Raw genomic sequence first — 23554 nt, forward strand, 5'->3', positions numbered from 1 at the left:
TTTAATATGTAAACAATTGAATGGTACAATTATACAATGTGCAATAAATTTAAAATATAGGAAAAAAAATTTCAAATGTTAACATAATTCAAAGGACCAAAGCACATTGGTAATAGTGTCGCAAAATCTAACATCACACAAAAAGAAAAAAAAGAGAAATAAAGGGAGGAAAGGAAAAATAAAGTTTTTAAAAAATGAATTATAAATTTCTTTAAAAAAAATAAAAGGAATATAATTGCCTTTCATTCTCTTCTTATTCTTTAAGAATTTTTATTAAAAGTTGTATTATTCACAGTTGAGCAAAGGCGTTATCTTGGATTTGGACTCCTTAGAAAAGTGGGCTGAAAGATGGCAGATGAAGTTTAATATCAACAAGTGTGAAGTTCATCACTTTGGGAAGAATAATCAAAACAGGACATATGCAGTGAAGGGGAGGGCATTGAGAAATGCAGAGGAACAGAGAGATCTTGGAATAATGGTTCATTGTTCTTTGAAAGTGGATTCTCATATGGATAGCCTGGTAAAGAAAGCTTTTGGTATGCTGGCCTTTATAAATCAAAGCATAGAATATAGGAGCTGGGAGGTGATGTTAAGACTGTTCAAGGCATTGGTGAGGCCAAATTTGGAATACTGTATGCAGTTCTGGTACCCAAATTATAGGAAGGATATCAATAAGGGAGAGAGGGTGCAGAGAAGATTTACTGAAATGTTGCCTGGATTGCAGTTTCTAGAATACAAAGAAAGATTGAGTAGACAGGGTCTTTATTCATTGGAGCGTAGAAGGTTGTGGGGGGTTTTGATAAAGGTATTTAAAATTATGAGAGGGATAGATAGAGTAGATGTGAATAGGCTCTTCCCCTTGAGGGTAGATGAAATTGGAATGAGGGGTCATAAGTTAAGGGTTAGGAGGCAAAAGTTTAGAAGTAACATGAGAGGGAGTTTCTTCACTCAGAGAATGGCGGCTGAGTGGAATGACCTTTCAGAAGAGGGGTTGCAGCAGGGTCAATTTTGTCATTTAAGAGAAGGTTGGATAAGTGCATATATGTGAGGGGATTGGAGTGTTATGGCCAGGATGCTGGTAGGCGGGACTAGAGGAGATCACTTAAATCGTTGCAGACTAGAGGGGCCAAGATGGTCTGTTTCCATACTGTAATTGTTATATGATTATATATCATTTAGCCACTGTGTGTTAAAGTGGAGTAATGTCTTTCCATTTAATTAGAATTGCACCTCTGGCTATCAAAGAAGTAAGGTAAAATTTGAATTGGAGTCAATAAGACTTCATCTTCTTGAAATAGTCCAATTTAAGCAAGTAAAGGGCAAGGTTCTAATTTGACCTTAAGAATCACCGATAATGCTTGAAAAATATCTTTCCAAAATTTTTCTAAACTAGAGCAAGTCCAGAACATATGGATCAAAGAAGCTTCAGTAATTCTGCATTTATTACAAAGGATTTATGCCTGAATAAAAATGAGGTAGTTTAACTTTGAACATGTGTACTCTATGGACCACTTTAAATTGCAACAAATTGTGTTGTGCACAAAAGGAGGGAGGATTAATCAAATTACATATAGAGTCCCAAACAACATACAAAAATTATAAATTCAAATCCTGTTCCCGATCCTTTTTGATCTTAACTAGCGAGGCTATTCTTAAATCCAGCCAATTTATTATAAATAATAGATATTGAATCTTTGTGGGAAAGCTGTAAATGAAAAAGTAAATCAAAACTGTTTGCCTTGGGAATTTGCAGAAAATCAGGGATCTATGATTGAACAAAATCTCTAATTTGTAAATAACTAAAAAAAAAGAGTATTTGATCAGTTAAATTTTAGCACCAATTGTTCAAAGGAAGCAAAATTGTTGCAAATAAAAAGGTCTTTAAAAGCAATATCTAACAAATAAGGTTGTAAAAGATGGTAAGATATAATAGGGCCAGCAAGAGAAGAACTCTGAAATCCAAAGAATCTTCTAAACTGTGCCCATATTCTCAAACCATGTCTAATTATCAGATTATCGGTCATTTTGTATAAGGAAGAGGATTAAAAATGAAGACCCAAGAGTAGCCAGCAGAGAGGTACTTTTAGTAAATTTCAGTTCCATTTCCCCATGAAGGGCGGGACTCAGATTTCTCAAAAGGTAACAAAAGAAGCAACCTACGCATATTGACCACCCAATAATAGAATCTAAAATTAGGAAACTCCAATCCACCATTCCTTTTAACTTTTTGAAGGTGAGCTTTATGTAAATGAGGGGTTTTTCCTTGCCATATGATATAATTGAATCAAATGAGTCAGTAAAGGATTTGGAAATGAAAATTGGTATTTATTTGCAAGAGATACAAAAATTTAGGTAAAATATTCTTTTTGATAGAATTGATATGTCCAATCATGGAGATAGATAAAGGTGACCATCTCGATAACAATAATTTAATTTGATTCAATAAAACTGAAAATTTTCCTTTAAAACAATATTTGCCGGGTATATCTCCTAGTAATTGTAATAGCAAGATAAGTAAATAGATCCTTCACAGTCTTAAAATGAAAATTGAAATATCTTGAAATAGAACCATTTAATGGTAATAGTTCACTTTTATGCAGATTCAACTTTTCTCCAGAAAATTGAACAATATGAGAAAGTAAAGCTAATATGTTTGGTAATGATTGGATACAAAAAGCAAAAGATCATCTGCATATAAAGGTATGTTATGTAGGACTAGATGTTAATACCCTTTATTGTACTCCTGAGACCTGCTGCCTAGACCCCGCGGGGTAGCCAAGTGAATGGTGGCATCTTCTGGGTTATCAAGTGGCGCCCTCCTTCCTTAGTGTTTCACTGATAGACCCATGACACCTCCGGAGGGTTCAGCAGTGAATTCTGGCATTTCGGGCTCACCCCTTAGATGCCATTCACTCACTTGGGGGACCTGGTGGGATCCTTTCTCCTCATCCAGAGCCACTGACTACCCTTTTGAGCAGCTCTGGAGAGATCTTTAATTGCATGTTGGTGTATCTTTCCTCGCACTCCCAACTCCCAGGCTAGGCCTTGATGCCAATGTGGCTACAAAGAAACTTTATGTTCAATGCCGTTCCTATATATCCCCTTGAAACCTCTATTTACACAAAGAGGTTCTGATGCCAAGTCAAAAAGCAAAAGATTGAAAGGACACCCTTGACGAGTATCCTGCTGCAAGGAAATGTATTCTTAATCATGGTGAAAATTTCTTGTTATGCACAGCAACATTTGAATTCAAAACGAGAAGCTGACATATCAGGCAACAGCAATACAATTCAGTTGAATGCTTCTGATAAAAGCCCTACCACATAAATTCTCTTGCAGATAAACATTTCACAAATATAAAAGCAAGGGAAAGGAGAAAAAAGGCATACTTCATGATTGCATGCCTAGATTTCCATGTCCCCTTGGACTTGGGAAAGTATTTATAAAGCTCCTGCCTTGAACCTGCTGTGCAAACCCACCAAACAGCACCTTTTCAATTTACTTTCAAGGTTTTCCATCCTTTTTATAGGTTCTTTTTGTAATGACAATGTAACAAGACATGGGAAAAGTGAACTGCAGTCACCGGCATTAATAAATGAACTGATTCCTGCTTTTCTGAAATAGGATTAAAGTTGGAAGAACATTGGAAGAAGCACAGGAAAAAGAAAGGAATGACTCCAGGTTGCTTCTGTCTTAATCACCATGGTAGGCCTTGTCTCCATGGTTATATATCAATAACTTTGGAAAAGCTGTAAATTAAAACTGGATGAATTTATATTCCTAAGAACAGTCCCAAATAAGTCTAGGGTAAATAATATTTACCCTTGGATCAAAGATGCATTAGTACTTTCAAGTCTGCAGAGTCCACATTCCTCTTGGATCAGGAGGTCCCCACGGGATCCCTTGCAGGCCGCTTCCAGCCATGCTCAAGGATGGTGATTAAATTACCTGTTTTGGGCCGAGAACTCCAGATTAAATAAAGAGAATTCCATCCTGCCCGTTTCCTCTTCTCTGAACGTTTGATTGAGTCTTTGCTGGTATTCAGTTGCACAGGAACTGGTTGTGCTCTGCCACCCTGTGCAAGTCTGTGAATGTGGACAGTGAGAGGTTCCCAGCTATTCAGCTCCACAAGCCATCACAAACCAGTCCAATCAGCCTTGTGTTGAGCAAGAAAGTCTGCAGACACTGTGATTGTAGTTCAATACACAAACATGCTGGAGAAACTATGTAGCAAAATGCCATTCCATGTCGAGCCTCCACCTTGAGACCGGCTATGGACCAGATGGAAAAGTGGGAACTTACCTTTCAGGCAGCAGTCCTAAAAGCCTGCTCCAGCATCCCATTCATATCCAGAGGCGACTCGTAGCACCTTCCAGATCCAACAGAGGTGGGGCAACTGGTGCTGTAGCGCCACCCATCATCAATATGCGGCAGAGCAATGGCCATCTTCCCTACCCATATTCCCCCAGGTAGCTGAAACCGCTCTATTGTTCCCAGAACAGTTCCAGCTGCCTGGGGGAATATGGGTAGGGAAGACAGCTATTGTTCTGCCAAGTTTTGAGACGCAGAGAGCAGCCCCGAAGGCCGAAGCGGCTCGGTGTGGCTCCCGCTGCCCTGTCGGCCCCTGCTGCCCCAATGGTTCCCAGTACCCCGGCAGCCCCCGCTGACAACTCCCGCTGCCCCAATGGTCCCCGCTGACAGCTCTTGCTGCCCTGATGATTCCCACTGCCTTGACGGTCCTCGCTGACAGTTCCTGCTGCCCTGATGGTACCTGCTGATATCCACTGCTGTCCCAACAGTCTCTGCTGACAGCTCCCGCTGCCCCGACAGTCCCTGCTGCCCCCACAGTCCCTGCTGTCACGCCGGCCCCTGCTGACAGCCCCCGCAACCCCGAAGGCTCCCTGCTGCCCCTGACTTGGAGGGAGAAGGATGAGTGGGGAGGTGGGTCACAGGCTGATGGCATCATCAACCCCCCCTTACACAGCCACTTAGCGCTGCTGTACATTCAGATTAATCGGTGGAGGGCTGCGCTGTGGAGATTATCCCTCTCAGAGAGGGGTTGGAATATGTGGCTCAGAAACTGCCTCCACACATTCAGAAAGGTAAGTGATTATGCATTTTGGCGAAGTTTCTCCGCCTTTACATCTAAATTTTTGGGCTATCTGACGTGGCCTAAAGATACAGGACTACGTTTCAGGCCTGTGCCCTTTATCAAGGTGTGAACAAAAACCAGGCAAAAGTGGTGGGAGTGGTAGGGGAGGAGCACAAGCCCACAGAAAAGAGGTGCTTCCAGTGCTCCCATTGTGACCTCCTCTACAGAATCAGAATTTATTGCCATGAACAAGTCACGAAATTTGGAGTTTTGTTGCAGCATCGTCATGCAAACATTCATATTATGTCCCCTTACAACAATAATATGAAAAATAAAAATAAAAATAACAGCGAACAAAATGTAAGGCAGTGTCTTTTGTTCATTGATCATTCAAGAATTTGATGGCAGAGGGGAAGCTGTCCTTGTGCCGCTGAGTGCTCGTCTTTACGCTCCTGTACCTTTTCCCCAATGGTAGCAGAGTGAAGAGGGCATGGGCTGGGTGGTGGGAGTATTTGGGGATAGAGGCTGCTTTTTTAAGACTCCGCCTCATGTAGATGCCCTCGATGGAGTGCAGTGTGGTGCTTGTGATGCTGCAGGCCGAATTAACAATCCTCTGCAGTTTTTCCTTATCCTGAGATTTGGCCAGTGATGCAACCAACCATAATGCTCTCCACAGTACACCAGTAGAAATTTTAGAGAGTCCTCGGTGACATACCGAATCTCCCCTCAAGCACCTCACGAAGTATAGGCGCTGCCAGGCAGTGATTGCATCCAGCATAACCTCGCTAATGACCCTTTCCACAGTACACCAATGTAGTAAGCCAATCATAAGCTGGGGAAGCCCAGATGATGTTCCTCCTCACCCTGCTGTGCATAACCAACTGCACTGACTATATCAGATAAATAAATGAATCCATGGTAAAATTATTTAAAAGGCACATTGCAATATGCATTTATTCTCTGATGCATGCAGAGAGATACCAGGCATCCCCATTGAGTCAACTCCCTCACATGACCTCCACTCTTCCGGTTTAAACAGCCGTGTACAGGTACTCTTGACAGATCTTGCAATTGTTGCATGGTGTAAGGATTCTTGCTCCTGAGTAGAGTAAGATACATGAGCCATTTGCTGCCAGGTTTTTAGGATGGCTCTGAGTGCAAGTAGCTCTCACACTCTCCCTTGTAGCCTCTCGTTCTCCCTTATGGCAGTCCAAATGTGTGCGGTGCTGAGTGGCTGCCATTGGGAGCATGCCATTAAAGATGGCTTTCTGCTGACTATTAAAAGGTATGCAGCAAACTATCGGAAAGTTAAAATTCCTGAATCCCCTTCAGGAATTGCACTGATTCCATTTTAGTGTTTGTTTCAGAGGGTGCTATGTCAGTTCCTCCCATAGTGTTCAGTAACCAAGGAAGGTGTCATTGAAGAGGCATACATGTAGATATGCCAGACATAGTGAGAAATGAGATTCAGGCTGTTGTGTCCTAACAGCTGCTCTGTGGATTTGTTCAACTGATAACACTGGACAAGTTTTTTTCTAAAGGTTTGCATCCTGAAAAAAAATTGGGAACAAGATGAATGCAAAGATAATTTCAGATTTGCTGCATCACGTAGGAAGTTGGAGAAATATTAAAACTAACTTGTATTGAATTTAGAATGCTTAATCAAGTATGTGATTAAGCATTCTAAATTCAATACAATTTAGTTCACCTGACCTAAAAATGTTTTGCCACTGATCTTAGTTTGTACTCAGCATCTGATGCCTCTCGTGTCAGTGTCGAACAATAGTCTGCCAGCATTGATGGATTCCAGTTGCCTTGATACTGCTTTTCCATGGCCAATGTCCTGTGAATCCTTTCACCATGTTCATCACTAACTGAACCAAGAAAAGCAGAAAACAAGTCCAAGTCCCAATGCAGAAAATGAATTTTCAACGACATGTTGCACTTCATGGCTTTATATGCTTGAAGTCGACTTAAAATATGACAGGAAATTTTTAAGGTGATTTTTGAAATAAATATCCCAAAATCCATAAAATGCACTCAAAAATGTTCAGGAAGCAAAATTTTCATTGTCCAATGATAATTACACAATTCAGGAAGTATACCATGGCTTGACTGCTTCAGTTGATCTGGGATTGACAGAGTAAGAAAAAAAAAATTAAAAATTAACTTGCCAGGAAAGGTGGGGGGGGTGTGGGGAGAGAGAGATAAAATATTTGCAGAAATATTGGGGACAATGGGGTTGTCTTAAGTTCTTTCCCCTATTCTCTCATGAAGGGTATTTCCTTGGTTGAGATGCTGGGAGCTATAATCAAACACAAGACAGCATTTTCACGAGATAGAGACTCAAAACATAGGTTTCCTTGGAAGAATGAGAAGTAAAAACTAAAGAAAGCTCATCTGTTCACAAAACAGATCTTCACCCACCCATTCACTGTTAAAGCATAACAAATACATGTAATGATGGGTGGGAATGATTTTCAGTCCACCTTGATAATGAAACTAAACGTAAGCAGGGAAAACTTATCAACCATCGCTTCACTTGAAAAATATATCCAAATCAGGTGGGTTTTTTTTAAATCAGGTGTACAATTTTATTTTTCCACTTGAACATAAACTCCTCTATTTAAAAAAAACATTCTTCTTGGTTTCAGCACCCATAGGAACACCAATCTGTGTTATTTAAATTTGGCGTTTTTTTTTCATCTTATTTGCATTTATATTAAGCAAAGTGCATTTTTAATTGTCCGGTTTACACATTGCACAATACATAAATAATGCTATAAAACGTCTTCATATTTACAAGTAATATAATATATTTATATATAACATAAAATACACTTCTTTTATTAAATCTCATTACTTTTTGTTGAAAGCATCTCTGCTAAATCTGAGTCGTTTAATAACACCACTCTATCGGTTATTGAGGAACACCTCCAGCCAGCAAGGGCAGCTGGTTATAAATTGTCTCGTGTAGCATTGGCCCCAGCCTTTTACAAAACTAATTTGGACGCTGAATCCAGACCATGGCTCATGTGTGAAATCATGATCGTTGGGTCTCTGCAAGGTATAAGACTTCTCGTAGTCAAAAGCCTTGATGGAATAGCCCGGGAATACTTTGTGAACCAGTAACGTCCTGGAGTCCGGGTTGTCCAGTGTGACTGACTTGATGAAGATCGGATAATTGCTGCGATTGTAGACCCACACCCCGTCTGGCTCTTTGCTCAACTGGATACCATAACCTATTTTGCTCCGGACCTTGGTCACCAGCTGGCTCTTGTTGTCAGAGTTTAACTGTCCCAGGCAGAAACCATTCCCGTGAGGTAGATCGTAGAAAATATCGAGGGAGGGTTCTTGGACAGTGTATAGGCGCCCCACTCGTGTCCGCTCCTCCCAGTATGCGACAACGCACCAGTGCGACTGACTTCCCAACTCCTGACTTATTCGGGATTCTGCAGGAGGAAGAAGAAACCATTTAGTTCTAACCTTTATTCAACATCATAAAAAATTGACACTTATTTGCAGAATGAATATTATTTAAAGGGTGAAAAACTACAGCATGCTGTTGTGCAGAGGGACTTGGGAGTGCTTGTGCATGAATCGCAAAAAGTTAGGTTGCAGGTGCAGCAGGTTATTAAGAAGGCAAATGGAATGTTGGCCTTCATCGCTAGAGGAATTGAATTCAGGAGTAGGGAGGTAATGTTGCAACTGTATAAGGTACTGGTGAGACCGCACCTGGAGTACTGTGTCCAGTTCTGGTCTCCATATTTGAGGAAGGATATACTGGCTTTGGAGACGGTCCAGAGGAGGATTACTAGGTTGATCCCTGGGATGAAGGGGTTGACTTATGATGAAAGATTAAATCGTCTAGGATTGTATTCGCTCGAGTTCAGAAGAATGAGAGGAGCTGGCCAGGGAAACTAAAACCAGAGGACACAGTCTCAAGATTCGGGGGAGTAGATTTAGGACAGAGATGAGGAATAATAGTTTTTCCCAGAGAGTAGTGAATGTTTGGAATTCTCTAACCAGGGAAGTGGTTGAGGCTGCCTCATTAAACATATTTAAAATTCGGTTAGATAAATTTTTACATGATAGAGGAATTAGGGGATATGGGGAGAAGGCAGGTAGGTGGAGTTAGGTCATAAATTAGATCAGCCATGATCGTACTAAAGGGCAGAGCAGGCTCGATGGGCCATTTTTGGCCAACTCCTGTTCCTACTTCCATGTTCCTATGAACACATCATTGATGCAAACATTCAGGGAGAGGGATTGTTGGGGCTGGCAACCAATGGCAGACTACCCAATCACCACCTACCCTAAATATCACTCACATTAGTTGGAAGGAAACAATTATACAATAAAACCCCTGGCATCTGGCACCTATGGAGATTAGTAGATGCCAGAAAAGTGAATTTTCTGGTTTCTTGAGATCGTGTGTTGCGTGATTGGCGAACTAACGGCAAGGCATGCCAATTTATTTTCCCGGTTATTGCTTGAATTCTGGATAACAGGGGTTTTACTGTACTAACAGCCTGTCTTGCTGAGTGTTCAAAGTTTTAAATAGACAATTATGGGCATATTTATTTTCTAACAAAATTTTTTATGATGACATATATATTAACACAGAAGCAAAGGTAAAATACTGGAAATTTGAAATGAAACAGGTTTCTGTTTTACAGGATTATTTCAATGTAGTTCTTAATACCCACATTCACACCAGCACATAACTTGATCTTGGTTTACAAAGATTGACCTCAAATTACAAATATATGCTTCATTTTTTGTGTTGTCTAAATTGACTAACATCACCATTACACGTAGCCCCTTTCACATCACCAAGTACATGTGCGTGGAACCGGCCAATTTAGCGGGTCTGTAGCGGGTAATCTGGCGATGTGAAAGGTCCCAACCAGGCAGGGAGAGTAACAATCAACCAGGCTCTTGGTGGGGACAAGTATCAGAGCCCAGCCGACTCGTTAATCACTCTGTGGCAATGTGAACAGTCTACTCGACTTACCGGGTTCCATTAGTGACTGTGTGCATGCTTCAACAGCCCCGCCATTTGCACAGTTATATTTCACGGCGCAACCGGCTGTGCTCCTACAGCCCCACTGACAGTGCTGTGAAATGTAACTGTGCAGTCAGCGGGGCTGTCAAAGCGCTATACATGCCACTCGTGACATCGCTGCTGGAGGTGGAAGCCCCCTTAAAATGCCAGGTTCCTGATGAACTGGATGAATCATAGTGCAGTATGGCAGGCTCCCCAGGTGTAGCAGGCCCAGTAAGTTTATCCGCTTCCTAGGAGGGTTGGCAGTGTGAAAGGAACTACTGACTCCCTAGGCCAGGGGATCATCATGTCCAAAATCTCAGCTGGATCAGTCACATAAATATTGTGGCCACATGAACAAGTTAGAGGCTAGACATCGCAGAGCAAAGCACTCTCATCCAAGCATTCCAAAGCCCCCCCAACAAGGAATGTGTCAGGAGAATGAAGTAAATGCTGCAAACACAGATCAGGCCAGCTTCTGTGGATAGATCTAAAGATACTCTTTCCAGAGGTTGCCTGACACTTTAAAGGATTACTGGCATTTTTCTAGTTTATTTCAGATTTAGAGTACAGGTACACAATCCTTTACCCAGACATCTAAAATCTGGAAAGCTCCAAAGACCAACATTGCTTTCCTGGTTCTGGCACAGCGGAGGGAGAAATGCCAGTGCGACTCGGGTGGGCAAAGGGGGAGAGAGACGGCAGCGTGACTCTGGCAGGCGGGGGGGGGGGGGGGGGGGTGGGGGAAGGGGGAGAGAGAGAGACGGCAGTGCAATTTGGGCGGGCAGGGGTGGATACGGCAACACAATTCGGGTGGGCTTAAATCTGGAGCAGCTGGCTGGCCTTTGTTCTGAAATCCGGAAAAATCAACTCGGAACACACTGTCCCCCAAGGGTTCTGGATAAAGGATCATGTCCCTGTATTTGCAATTTTAAAAGAATCAAGTCAAAAGCATGACGTAATATTCTCTCCCCACCATGTGGATGAGCACACCTTCACAACTCTCAAGAAACACTGCCATCCAGCACAAAACACCCGTTTGACTGGTACCTCATCCACTACCTTTAAGGTTCATTACTCCAGCCCCTGGTGCATGGTGGCTGCAGTCTCCACCATCTCCAAACACACTGCAGTTACTCCATCGCCAATTCCCCAGTCCACAATGTCTGCCAGTGAAGACCAGTGCATTTGGTGCATGAGAGCATCAGCACTTGTGGAGCAATGGTCTGGAAATTCAATCCCTTTCCTTCATCTTTGCTGGCTCCAAATCCTGGAACATCCTCTAACCACAGGACTGCAGGAGCACTTCCCACTGAAAAACTGAAGTAGTTCAAGAAGGCGACTCGCCACCACCTTTGGAGTATTAAAATCATCACCGAGAAATACCTATGTGCGCACTTGCATGCGGTTAACACAAGAGCATACAAAGACACTGCACACAGGATCACAATGGAACAAACGTGAAAGATTTACCACTCCCATGCTGTCACAGATGCTAAAAATCCCCTCCCCGCATGAGATATTTCATACAATTCCTGCATTCAAATTCTTAAAGAAAATTGTGCGTGGAATCTTTAACATTCCAGGCAGCAGTATATGAGGATTGAAAATGGATGGTAACAGTGACTGCAGATAATGCAGATGTGGTGTCTGAAGCTGCTCTTTCAACAGTGCCACACAACCACCAGCAGAAGCAAACATGGGCCACGTCTTCTTGACAACTGACCGGCCAACCTTTTTTTATTTCTCCCACCCAGGACCCCCAGAATTGGGGGCCCAAACATCTTTCCAAACACACAGAGATTGACAGCCTGCTATAGACAGCAGAGTACAGTGACCACAAGCCTCTGGTTTCAGTTGTACAAATCTAGTCAAACTCCATTTTTAAAAAAAAGTTTTATTTCCCAGATAAACTTGAAAGTTCATTACAGTCTACTTGTGAGACTGAGCTCACCATTTCAGAAATAATAGCACCCTTCTAACTAACTGGAATCCTGTCTGAATTATTAACGTGAAAGCTGCGTGCATACACACACATACATGTTTTATAAATGCTTGGTTTATTTACAGTTGCAAGTCAAGTTTTCGCGCTGCATGCTTGGTTAATCCATAGCATCAGCTCTAATGAGGTTTCTGTGTGTTTGACATTTGCCTCAGTCCTCAAAGCAAGAGCTGGCCGGCTTTCGGACTTTTCTTAAAAGCTGCAATGAGGCAATGTTGCTCTGGCACCCCTCCCCCATCACCTCCACTCCTTTCATTTTCCCTCCCCTTTGCAGTGCCCCTCGTAACCCTCTCCAAGCTCAACTACATACAAATGAAATCCTGGCAGAGAACAAGCAGGAAAAGGGAAAAAAAAAGTTAAGGATCTGTGTCAAATTACTTCAAACTCCCCTTCAAAAAGTTGCTCAAAACAAGCACCAGAATGAAATCAGAACACGTTGTTCAACAGGGCTCTTTTCAACCTCTCCACATTCTCAGCATTACTCCCGAGTGCCTAATACAGTAAGTATATTAATTGCCAAAATGAAGCAAGAAAAGGGAAACAAAACGACTTTAAGAAAGAGGATCATTACTGCACTCCCCGCACGTGGCAACCTTAGATTGGTGTAGGTGGCCCATCTTTCTTTTCTGCTTCCACTATGGGTTTGACTGGTAATAACAATCAATTACATCACAAGCATTGATTTCCAAATTCCATTTCCTGCAGCATTGCCCCCTTGTTTACGCAGTGAGAGTGTGGAATGAGCTGCCAGCTGAAGTGAAGAACGCAGGCTCCATTTTGACATTCAAAAAAAATTGGACAGGTGCATAGAGGACTATAAACCGGGCGCAGGTCGATAGGTCCAGTTCAACACAGACAAGATGGGCTGAAGGGCCTGTTACTGTTCTATTTTTTTACAGAGTGCAAAGGTCCCAAATGATTGTGCCTGATGTTCTTCAGATTTGTTGTCAGAGTACATACATGATATCACATACAACTCAGATTCCTTTTTCCTGCGGGCGTGGTAGAATTACCACTAATTGGTAGTGCCAAAAAACTGCACACAGCGAACATGAAAACAATCGAAAGAACTGTAAATGAATGCAAACAAACAGTGTACAATATGGGAGAGCAAAGAAAATCAATAAATGGTACAAGTAAGATTCCTTAAATTAGTCCCTGAACCTGGTGGTGAGAGTCTTGTGATATCTGTACCTCTTTCCTGATGGCATCAGTGAGAACAGACAGTGTGCTGGGTGGTGTGGGTCTTTGATGATTGCTGCTGCTCTCTGACGACAGTGTTCCCTGTAGATGTACTCAATAGTGGGGAGGGTTTTGCCTGTAATGTCCTAGGCTGTGTCCATTATGTTTTGGAGGGCTTTACACTCAGGGCTGTTGGTGTACCCATACCAGACAGTGATGGAGCTGGTCTAGTATGGGAACAACATAGCTCTTACTTGGGAGTTAATTTTGATTCAAACAGACCTGGGTGGCATCTCAGACAGACACATCAGAAACAACAAGGAAGGTCTACTTTGACCAACGTTTGTTCCTCTGATCCAGTGGTTCTCAATCTTTTTCTTTCCACTCACATACCACTTTAAGTAATCCCTATGCCATCAGTGTTCTGTGATTGGTACAGAATTGCTTAACAAGTATGTGAATAGGAAGGGAAAGTTGACAATCACTACTCGAGACCCAATTGTTACCGAAATATTTTGCTTGAGAAAAATTGTCGTTGGCCCATTTCCTTTGGAGTTATGAAACTGTTCACGTAACGAGTCAATTAGGTACAATTAAAGCAGTGGTTTTCAAACTTTTTCTTTCCACCCACATACCACCTTAAGCAATCCCTTACTAATCACAGAACACCTATGGCATGGGGAATACTTAAAAGTGGTATGGAGTGGAAAGTAAAAGGTTGAGAACCACTGCTCTGATCTAAAGGTAGGACATCAGGTCAAAAGTAACCTATCCATGCCTCAACGTTTTGTTATTATCCAGACTTTTGGCGTTTTAAGGCAACAAATGCGTGATGCAGCCTCTCATTTCTGTACAATGAAACCACCCCCCACAGTGCCCCAAGATGGTAGTGCCTTGAGATAGCAGAGCTCACGCACACTAGTAGCCAGAGTTGGTTTTTGAACCATTCCTCATGCTGCAGGGTCTTCTAGATAAGAGAACCTCCCTTCTCCTGAGAAGGTGACCTATTTGGAGAAATACCAATGAAAACCAGTATGCATGCATGCGGCACCAGAGATCAGACTCTACCTATTATGGCCAAAGAGCCTATTTTAATTAATGGACGATACAGGAAGTGGTTGCCATGTTGCTAATGGGATGGACACTAAGGCTTTTATTTTTAAAAAGGCATTCCCTTGAGTAGTGTTAAGTGGCTCATGTGGGATCGGCAAATTCTTCCATAAATGAGGCAGGAAGTGGCTGACCAGGTGGGCAGTATTTTGAGGTTGTGTTTTCCTTCTGCCAGTTACACTAATTTTCTGTGTGTTCCTGATTTCTAGAGTGCATTCAATCACTGAACCCTCGAATACATCAGTGAACCTGGGTGATGGGAATGGAGGGGGTCCATGGAGAAAAGAAAGGATTGCAAATTTATTGCCAGATACTGCCGAAAGGGTGGATAACAGAGGGCATAAAATCTTGACAGACAGACATTTCTATGTATGTGTATATTCCTTTTGACACTGGCTTCTGCAAAAGGGCAGTTCTGTATGAAACTTGTCTAGGGGGAGGGGTATTGCTTCAGGTTTGCAAATGCACCGTCAATAAAAGGACAGACAGGCCACACAAAGGCACTTCTGCTATGCAAGCTGCTGGAACCCTCCCATTCACTGCAGTGACTGGGGCCTGAACAATAAAGCAAGGGAAAGAAAGCAAGCCCGGCTCCTTTTGTCTGCAAGAGTCTGTCTCCAGTGAATGAGGCAGACAGCTGATTACTGCTTCCTGCTGACATTCTTTATCCATTGGTGTAAGCGCCTCATCAGCCATGCAAATTACAGATTGCAACTCTGTCCGCAGGCCACTGCTGCACACACTTCACTCAAAGTAAGTTAAGCCCTTAAAGGGAGGGCGGGGGACTTACCATTTAAGACAATTTATTTCCAGACAGAGTGTAATTGTCTTCGGAGTCTTCATGTCCCATTTTTTTAATTCTGTGGGATGTCTAGATGATTATTTAATGCAATTGAAGATTTAGGTTTAGTGTAAGGGCCAGCCATAATTTTCATACATTTTGCGCACTAAAAATTATTGGGCCAAAGATGACAATTATGCCTGGCTATTTATTGCAGTGAACTAAAAACGAGACTTTTGTTGGCAAGAGTGGACAGTATTGCCATACTGTATTTTCAGGGGGGGTTAAACAGACTATGAGTGTCAAAACAATTAAATAAGCAAAGCACTTTCAAGGGATGGTCCTTTTAATTTTTAAAAATTTTTCACACTATGAACCATACTGACCAAAATACACACAAACATTTCCCTCTTGAAACATTTCTCCCCTTTTCCCCCCTCCCTTCACCCCCCCCTCCCCACCCACTCATTGAAGCAAGATATAATGAGAGGTTAGTGTCTCATTAGTACACAGACAAGGAGAACAGTGTAACAGAGATATGGGAGAAATTATTTGCATTTTAAATGCATTTCCTTCATCATGGTACAAAGCTATCAGTACTCATCTCAGCATATTACATAAATGGCTCTCACAAATACTATCAGCCTCTTTTGGCAAGGTGTTCCATTGTTCTTGAGAATTAAGGATTAAGGCCTGTCTATATCCCTATTAGTCACATGGACTTAAAAACCCCCACACAAGCAGCATCTGTATGCAACCAATGAACTGCTCGAGGAACTCAGCAGGTCAGGCAGGCAGCATCCGAGTAGATATGAGGCAATTTCAGGTGGCCAAAATACCCCAATATAAAGCCGCATATTATAGCCCTATGCGGCTGTCAGGAGGCCACCTGAAAGCGCAGGAGGCACATGCGAGGCACACTTTGTAACCCTCCTCCAGGAGGGATAATCGCCAGAGCACTCAGGTCCCCCCAGGCAACGGAATGCAGCCGCCTGAAAGCGGCTGCTAAGGGGATGACAATCAGCTGGCGAACACCTGACAGCCTCCCTCCCCACTGTCCCTGCTCCCGGCGCAGGACATCAATGCCGTGCCAGCCGCCCCAGCACCGACATTCCGAAAGGACAGGAGCCGGAGTGCGCTCCGAGGCGTCTCCAGTGAAGCTGTCCCTTTCAGGTGGCCAGCGCTGCACTTTCAGAGCTGCCACCTGAACGACCATTCCATAGGTCTGAATCTGCTTCTGCAGGCGCATTCTTGGCGGAGGTTGCACCTGAAAGTGGCTATGGTCAGTCAATGTTCCAGTCTGTGACCTTTTATCCAGTATCTATCTGTATGCTCAGTGTTCTAAAACTCCCACCTCTTGTAGCAATGAACAAATTATTTGAAATGGGTGATTGCGTCCACTAAAGTGACAGGCAACCACTGTCAATAGAGAAATTCAATTCTGACATACAGCACGGTTAACAGGCCTTTCTAGCCAACGAGCCCAAATACCCCAATTGACCTACAATCCCGGTACATTTTGAAGGGTGAGAGAAACTCACACAGACACGGGGGCTATGCACAAACTCCAGATTCGAACCCTGGTTCACTGGCATTTTAATGATGTTGTACTGTTACGCTAGGCGAGAGGTTGTGATTAAAAGGTCTGCCGCAGCCAAATTTGCAAAGATGATTTGACAGTCAAGGCTGTGAGGGCCAACTGTGAGCAATTTATAAGATAAAGCAACAAAACATGCTTCTTAAAAAAATTGTATTTTACAACTCTTTATTGTGCCCACAATAGTTGTTGCATTCCAAAGGAGTTTGGTGCACTTCAATGTGCTGGAATTGTTACCTGCCCAGAAAGGTATGCATGTGCCAATGGGGGTGATTTGATAGGTGTGGGGTCCAGCAAGGACCTGGTGGGGAGATGGGAGAAAGGGTGCCTTAACCTACCGGGGAGAGGGGGAGAAAATGAAGGGAAAGCAATTTTTAAATATAATACATCAGCATATAATTTTCATGGGAGGATATGCAGGAGGGGGTCACAATATCATCCCTCAATGTGCTGTAAGCTTGTGCAAAAACATCTAGTACTTTCCCGCTCCCCCCCTTCAAAGTTTTTAAAAAAAAATCACATTCAAGCATGGAGGTGGAGAAGCCTTTTCTGCCAACCTTCATGACTGAACCCATTGAAAACCCTCAAGCATGTGAAATATTATGGGGGAGGAGCAATAATAATAAATAACCAAGGGTTGACTTTTTTAAAAACCAGTCTACAGCCAAATTTTGCTCAGATCCATAAAAGGAGGATGAGGTAAGTGAAACGGAGCGAAAAAAAATCATGCTGGAACGGAAAAGTCTGGTAATCATTTTCGTTCTGAACATGCGATCATTTCAGTGCTTGATGGTTTTGACTGAGTTACTATGTGAGCATCTGCACTGAAACCAGTTCAAGACCCTTGGTAGACAGAACTAATCCCTTATGGAATGTTAATCTGGAGCAAGTGAATTTGGGGGCATTCCTTTGTCCCTTCCAAGATAGCATCAGGAGGCCCCTTACTGACCTATGTAATGGCCACTTCCAACATTACACTTTTCCTCCCCCCCCCCCCCACCCCATGACAGGCAGGAAACAGCAGCAACCAAGAAACCACCTCTGCTCCACCCCATCCATTCAGACTGATGTAAAAGATCCCACACCAAGGAATGGAAGCTCCCACCAATTTCCCAGCTCACATTAGCATTCAGCCAGCATTCCCTTGAGACAGAGGAGACCACACCCATGTCAACATCAATGGCACGAGCTGGAAAAAAAATAGGAATAAATAGCTCCAATGACCAGTCCTGCAAATAATCAAGTTGAAGTAATGGTCAAGAAAAAGCACCAACTCTTGTACTTTCTTAAATGTCTAAGGAAGCTCGACATGTGCTCTTTATCCCTCAACAGTTTCTACACGTGCAATGATAAGGGAATTGCTGTGCAAGGTTGGAAGTTGCAGCGCAAGGTAGTGAATGCAGCTCAGAATTTAACACACACCCCCTCCCCTCCATGGACTTCAACATTTTCCACTCCCCAAGAAATGTAGCCAACACATTGAAATACCCAGTACACCTGGACACACTCTCCTTACCTCTCCCCCCACCCCCCCATTAAGGTGGCTAGAGTGCAAAAACACACACATATAACCATATAACCACTTACAGCACAGAACAGGCCAGTTCGGCCCTACTAGTCCATGCCCTAGCAAATCCCCACCCTCCTAGTCCCACTGACCAGCACCCACCCGGTCCATACCCCTCTAGTCCCCTCCTATCCATGTAATGATCCAGTCTTTCCTTAAATGTAACCAATGATCCCGCCTCGACCACGTCTGCCGGAAGCTCATTCCACATCCCCACCACCCTCTGCATAAAGAAATTTCCCCTCATGTACCCCTTATAATTCCCCCCCTTCAATCTTAAACCATGTCCTCTAGTTTGAATCTCCCCCTTTCTTAATTGAAAAAGCCTATCCACATTTACTCTGTCTGTCCCCTTTAAAATCTTAAACACCTCTATCAAGCCCCCCCTCAATCTTCTACGCTCCAGAGAAAAAAGCCCCAGTCTGCACAACCTTTCCCTGTAACTCAGACCCTGAAATCCAGACTTACAACCAGTTTTTTTCCTGCAGCAGTTAAGCTCATGAATGAACCCCACAACAACATCATCAGGCTGTCCTTGCTTGTTAATAATGAAGTCCGTCCGTCCCTCCCCCCCCCCCCCCCCCCCCGCCTTTATAACTATAACTCAAATCATTGTGCACAGCCATGTGAATGTTAGATATAACCTGTTAAGACTCCTTGCAGAACAACACTGTTCTTGGTATTTTTGTGGCAAATAAATGTAAAGATTTACACTCTTTCTTTGGCTTGGCGGATGAAGATTTACGGAGGGGTAATGTCCACATCAGCTGCAGGCTCGTTGGTGGCTGACAAGTCCGATGCGGGACAGGCAGACACGGTTGCAGTGGTTGCAAGGGAAAATTGGTTGGTTGGGGTTGGGTGTTGGGTTTTTCCTCCTTTGTCTTTTGTCAGTGAGGTGGGCTCTGCGGTCTTCTTCAAAGGAGGTTGCTGCCCGCCGAACTGTGAGGCGCCAAGATGCACGGTTTGAGGCGATATCAGCCCACTGGCGGTGATCAATGTGGTAGGCACCAAGAGATTTATTTAGGCAGTCCTTGTACCTCTTCTTTGGTGCACCTCTGTCACGGTGGCCAGTGGAGAGCTCGCCATATAACACGATCTTGGAAAGGCGATGGTCCTCCATTCTGGAGACGTGACCTACCCAGCGCAGTTGGATCTTCAGATGTGACAGATTATGTTATATTTTATATAGATATGTTTTAAAGGAGATAAATTGTGGGGGTTTTTAATGTAGGTCACAAACACAGATCTCATTTAAAATGCCAGAGCTCTGCTCAAACCAGACAGTCCAGGCTCCCAGTGTCTTTGTAAAGACAATGGAAATCACTTTTGCTAAAGGACTTCAAAAGTAGGTGTTAATTGGACATGCTGTGAGTAATGGATCATTGTTTTGGAAAGCAATAGATGAACAGACTCAGAAGATTGGGTCTGGAGCTGCAGTCTGTCTGAATACAGTTTGCTGTTCTAGGAGGGTCATGTGGTTTTGTAAGCAGGGAGTCAAACTTTTTCTAAGTTTGACAGAGAAAGAGCAACTGCTGGTTTTCTGCAGTGACTTTTGGAAGCTAGTTGGAAACCCCATTTTGAAGTCGGGTTGTGAGTTCTGATTTCAGCCTGTTCAAAGCCCTTGTGGTCCATACAAGAGAAGATGATTGGCTATATTGCCTGAGATAGTGGAAACAGAAAAGGAACCCTGTGGTGATCTGAAAGAAAGAGGTTATCATTTGTAAAACCCTGATGGGACAAGTTCCTTCGGCAAGACACTGAAGTGGCTGATCGGAAGGAATCAGTTTGTGTGTGTCCAATGAGCAATAAATTTCTCTGAAAACTGACAAGAGTCTTCCTGAGCAGTAACCATTTACCTTTCAAGCACCAAAACCTGATGAAGATTCATAAATGTTAAATTCTGAGCACAGTATAAGAATTGCCTGATATCAGTGAACTTGGAGGAATGAGAAGTGAGATTGGACTGTGAATCAAAGAACTTTTCTGAACTTACACACACATTACATACCCGGGCATTTAGAATTGGAAGGGGGTTAAGTTAAGTTAATGGTAATAAGTTAAAAGTTTTTAATGTTTAAAGAAAATTAAAAGTAACTTTTGTTTAAGTAACCATTTATCTTAGTGAATTTCTATTGCTGCTGGGATTTGGGGTCCTCTGGGCCCATCACACAAAAAAACATGATCCTCTTTGGCACTGCTGCATGGAGGAGCTTCCTGTGTTCAAAATGGCAGCCGTTACAGCTATACTACAATAGTAATCACTGCAGTGAAAAATACTTTGCTGACTGCAATGTGCTAAGAGACACCATAGTCGAAATAGTTGTGAGAATTGGTGGGTTTATATTGGCTGAAGGTACAGGAGATATGACGGGCAGGCAGCCTGAGCAGACACTGGCTAGAGCAGTGGTTCTCAACTTTTTTTCTTTCCACTCACATACCACTTTAAGTACAGGTACACGATCCTTTATCTGGATATCTAAAATCTGGAAAGCTCCAAAATCTGCTAAGTGGGGAGAGAGGCAGCCGGCGCTTGGAGGCAGCGGCCGGCGCTTGGAGTGGATACGACAGCACAATTCAGGTGGGCTTTCCGAAATCTGGAAAATCCGAAATTCAGAACACACTTTCCCCCAAGGGTTCCGGATAAAGGAACCTGTATTCCCTATGCCATCAGTGCTCTGTGATTAGTAAGGGATTGCTTAAGGTGGTATGTGTGTGGAAAGAAAAAGTTTGAAAACCACTGTTTTCATTGTACCTAATTGACTCATTTTGCGCATGGTTTCATAACTCTAAAGGAAATGGGCCAATGACAATTTTCTCAAGCAAAATATTTCAATAACAATAGGGTCTCGAGCAGTGGTTCTCAGCCTTCCCTTCCCACTCACGTACCACCTTAAGCAATCCTTTACTAATCACAGAGCACTGATGGCATAGGGATTACTGAAAGTGGTAATGTGAGTGGAAAGAAAAAGGTTAAGAACCACTGGGCTAGAATCAGGTGTGGGAACTCTGGAGGACAGGCGGCCAGGGCCAAAATAGGAACCCATGTTGAGGGTTGCAGAGGCTGCAGTTTCCAGGGAGGTGAGCTATACATCATGTACCCTGGACTCTTTTTTTTCCCCCTCATGGTCAATAGGAGTACAAAATTTTACATCCACAATTTCTCTTCACTATTGTGGGTCTCCTGTCCAACAACCAAAATTCTCCATTTCTTCCTCTTCATGACATTTCCCCCATTCCATGCCTCTTCAGATCCTCCAACTAGCAGGCAATTTCACAACGTGCAGGTTTGTGTCCCCATGGCATTCAAAGCGAGAGAGAAAAAACACCACCACCACCCAGCAGACTGGAGACGGAAAGCAGCCTGGAGAAGTTAATGATTACTTCTGTCTGGCTTTATAATCAAATCATTTCTATTCCTGATCACGTGCCTTTTCTTCCCTTAACACACCACACAGTCACAGTGTGAGGCTACAACTTGTGATATAAATCACTTGCCAGCCTGAATTGGGTCCATCTCCCACATCTTCAAAGTCTTTTTATCCTTAAGGTTTTAATTTGCAAGGAAATCAGTTGTCACACCCGCCCCCATCCAGCAGCCCGCACCACACACACAACCCTGAAAGCAACTCCAGCCCAAACAGTACACCGTGAAGTAGAAACAGACATCTGTCTGTACTGCATTGGGTGAAATGGAGGCTCAGCGGGTCAGTCTGAAGGACAAAAGCTTAGCCTGTGTGTTTTATTCCCCTACAGTCTAGCTGGAGCCTCACTTATTGCTTGCTGTTCAATCATTATACCTATGGCTCTCTCAAGGTTCAAAAGCCAGGAGACGCAATTTATTAAAATGAGGAATTTAGGACGAAACAGGAAGCTCGGTTAGAATTTATTTCAATTTCTGAGGTGACCTTATTGTTTTTTTTTTCAAAATTATTTGGTGGATAAGTTTAACAATTTTTTTAAAAACTGTACCAGTATACAAGTTAAAAATTAAAAGGATGAGAGGGAGTTACATTTATCTGGCACTTTATCAAATCGCTCCAAAGATCTCAAAGTGCATCTGAATTGGTAGCTTTAAACCTAGCTCTGTCTTTACAGCTCTGCATCTCGCCTGCACACAGCAACAGCAAGATGGACGAGTTCATTTTACTTTGGTGATAGGACAATAGAACAGAATATTTATATTCAATATATTTGAAAAGGAAAATGTATGTATCTTGATCAATGTGGTTTATAGTGTGAAAAAAAACATTGTAGGATGCTATTCAGATGCAATTTACCTGTATACATGATGGACATTCAAAGGACAATTTGGGGAGGGGGAGGTGGTGATGGGGAGAGTTCCTGGAGAGAAGGACTTGATGAAAAGGTAGGGAAATAAGAATAATTTATTTATTCTATTTATTCAAAGAGGCAAAGAGCCTCTTTACAAAAGCGTGTCTGAACAAGATTCAATGTTGGCCGTGGCATCAAAAGTTATCACACTCCTATCTCCTGCATAGTTCGTATCAACCTTTAGGGAGTCATCAAAATGGATACAACTTCTATAGCGGAGTACTGAAGTCAGCATTCCAGGTTATTGGGCACTCTGATCAAAGCCTACACGTGATGCGAGCGAGATATCCAATCAAAAGGTTTGATTAATTAGTTTGAACCCTCATTTCCCCACCCCCTTTCCAGGTAAAAAGCATGTTTTCTAGTCCATTTCTGACAAAGGATGAAGCGCATTTAAAGAGACTCCAATGTATACAGAAAAAGGGTCATCAATTGGTTTAGGAGGCATAACGCCATTGATACATATTTATCCTGCCTGCTGTTAATTTTTTTTTTGTTGTTGGCTCAATCCTTTTCTCCTCACCAGCCACACAGACATTAGTATCAAAATGAGGGTTTCAAAAATAAATTCATGCAAACTTCCTTGCTTCACATCGGTATAAATTCTGGGCAAAAGAAAGGAATAATTGGCTGCTTTCTTCAAATTAATCTTACAAGATTATTCAGTGTCTCCCAGTGAGCTGGTTTAAACGTCACTTTACAGAAGTGATGGGTCAGGGAAGAAAGACAGGCCACCAGGAAATATGGTGCCACAAGACGCTACCGAGGTGATGCAGTATTGATGAAGGGTTCCAACCTGAAAAGTTGATGGTTTTTTTGCTCCCACTGACGCTGTTCGACTAAG

The 23554-nt window shown here is 42.9% G+C and overlaps 1 protein-coding gene across 3 annotated transcripts in view; it reads right to left on the minus strand.

The window, feature by feature from the left end:
• Positions 1-7890: 7890 nt before the first annotated feature.
• Positions 7891-23554, minus strand: part of smad7 (SMAD family member 7) — a 42514-nt gene continuing 26850 nt past the window's right edge. For all 3 annotated transcript variants that reach the window (XM_069923868.1, XM_069923867.1, XM_069923869.1), the window contains one exon: positions 7891-8544. In XM_069923868.1, coding sequence (XP_069779969.1) covers positions 8006-8544 — 539 coding nt within the window. In that variant the 3' untranslated portion in view covers positions 7891-8005. The remainder of the gene's footprint in view (positions 8545-23554) is intronic.

This window comes from Narcine bancroftii, chromosome 3 (genome assembly GCF_036971445.1).
Source record: "Narcine bancroftii isolate sNarBan1 chromosome 3, sNarBan1.hap1, whole genome shotgun sequence".
In the NCBI taxonomy this organism is placed as follows: domain Eukaryota; kingdom Metazoa; phylum Chordata; class Chondrichthyes; order Torpediniformes; family Narcinidae; genus Narcine; species Narcine bancroftii.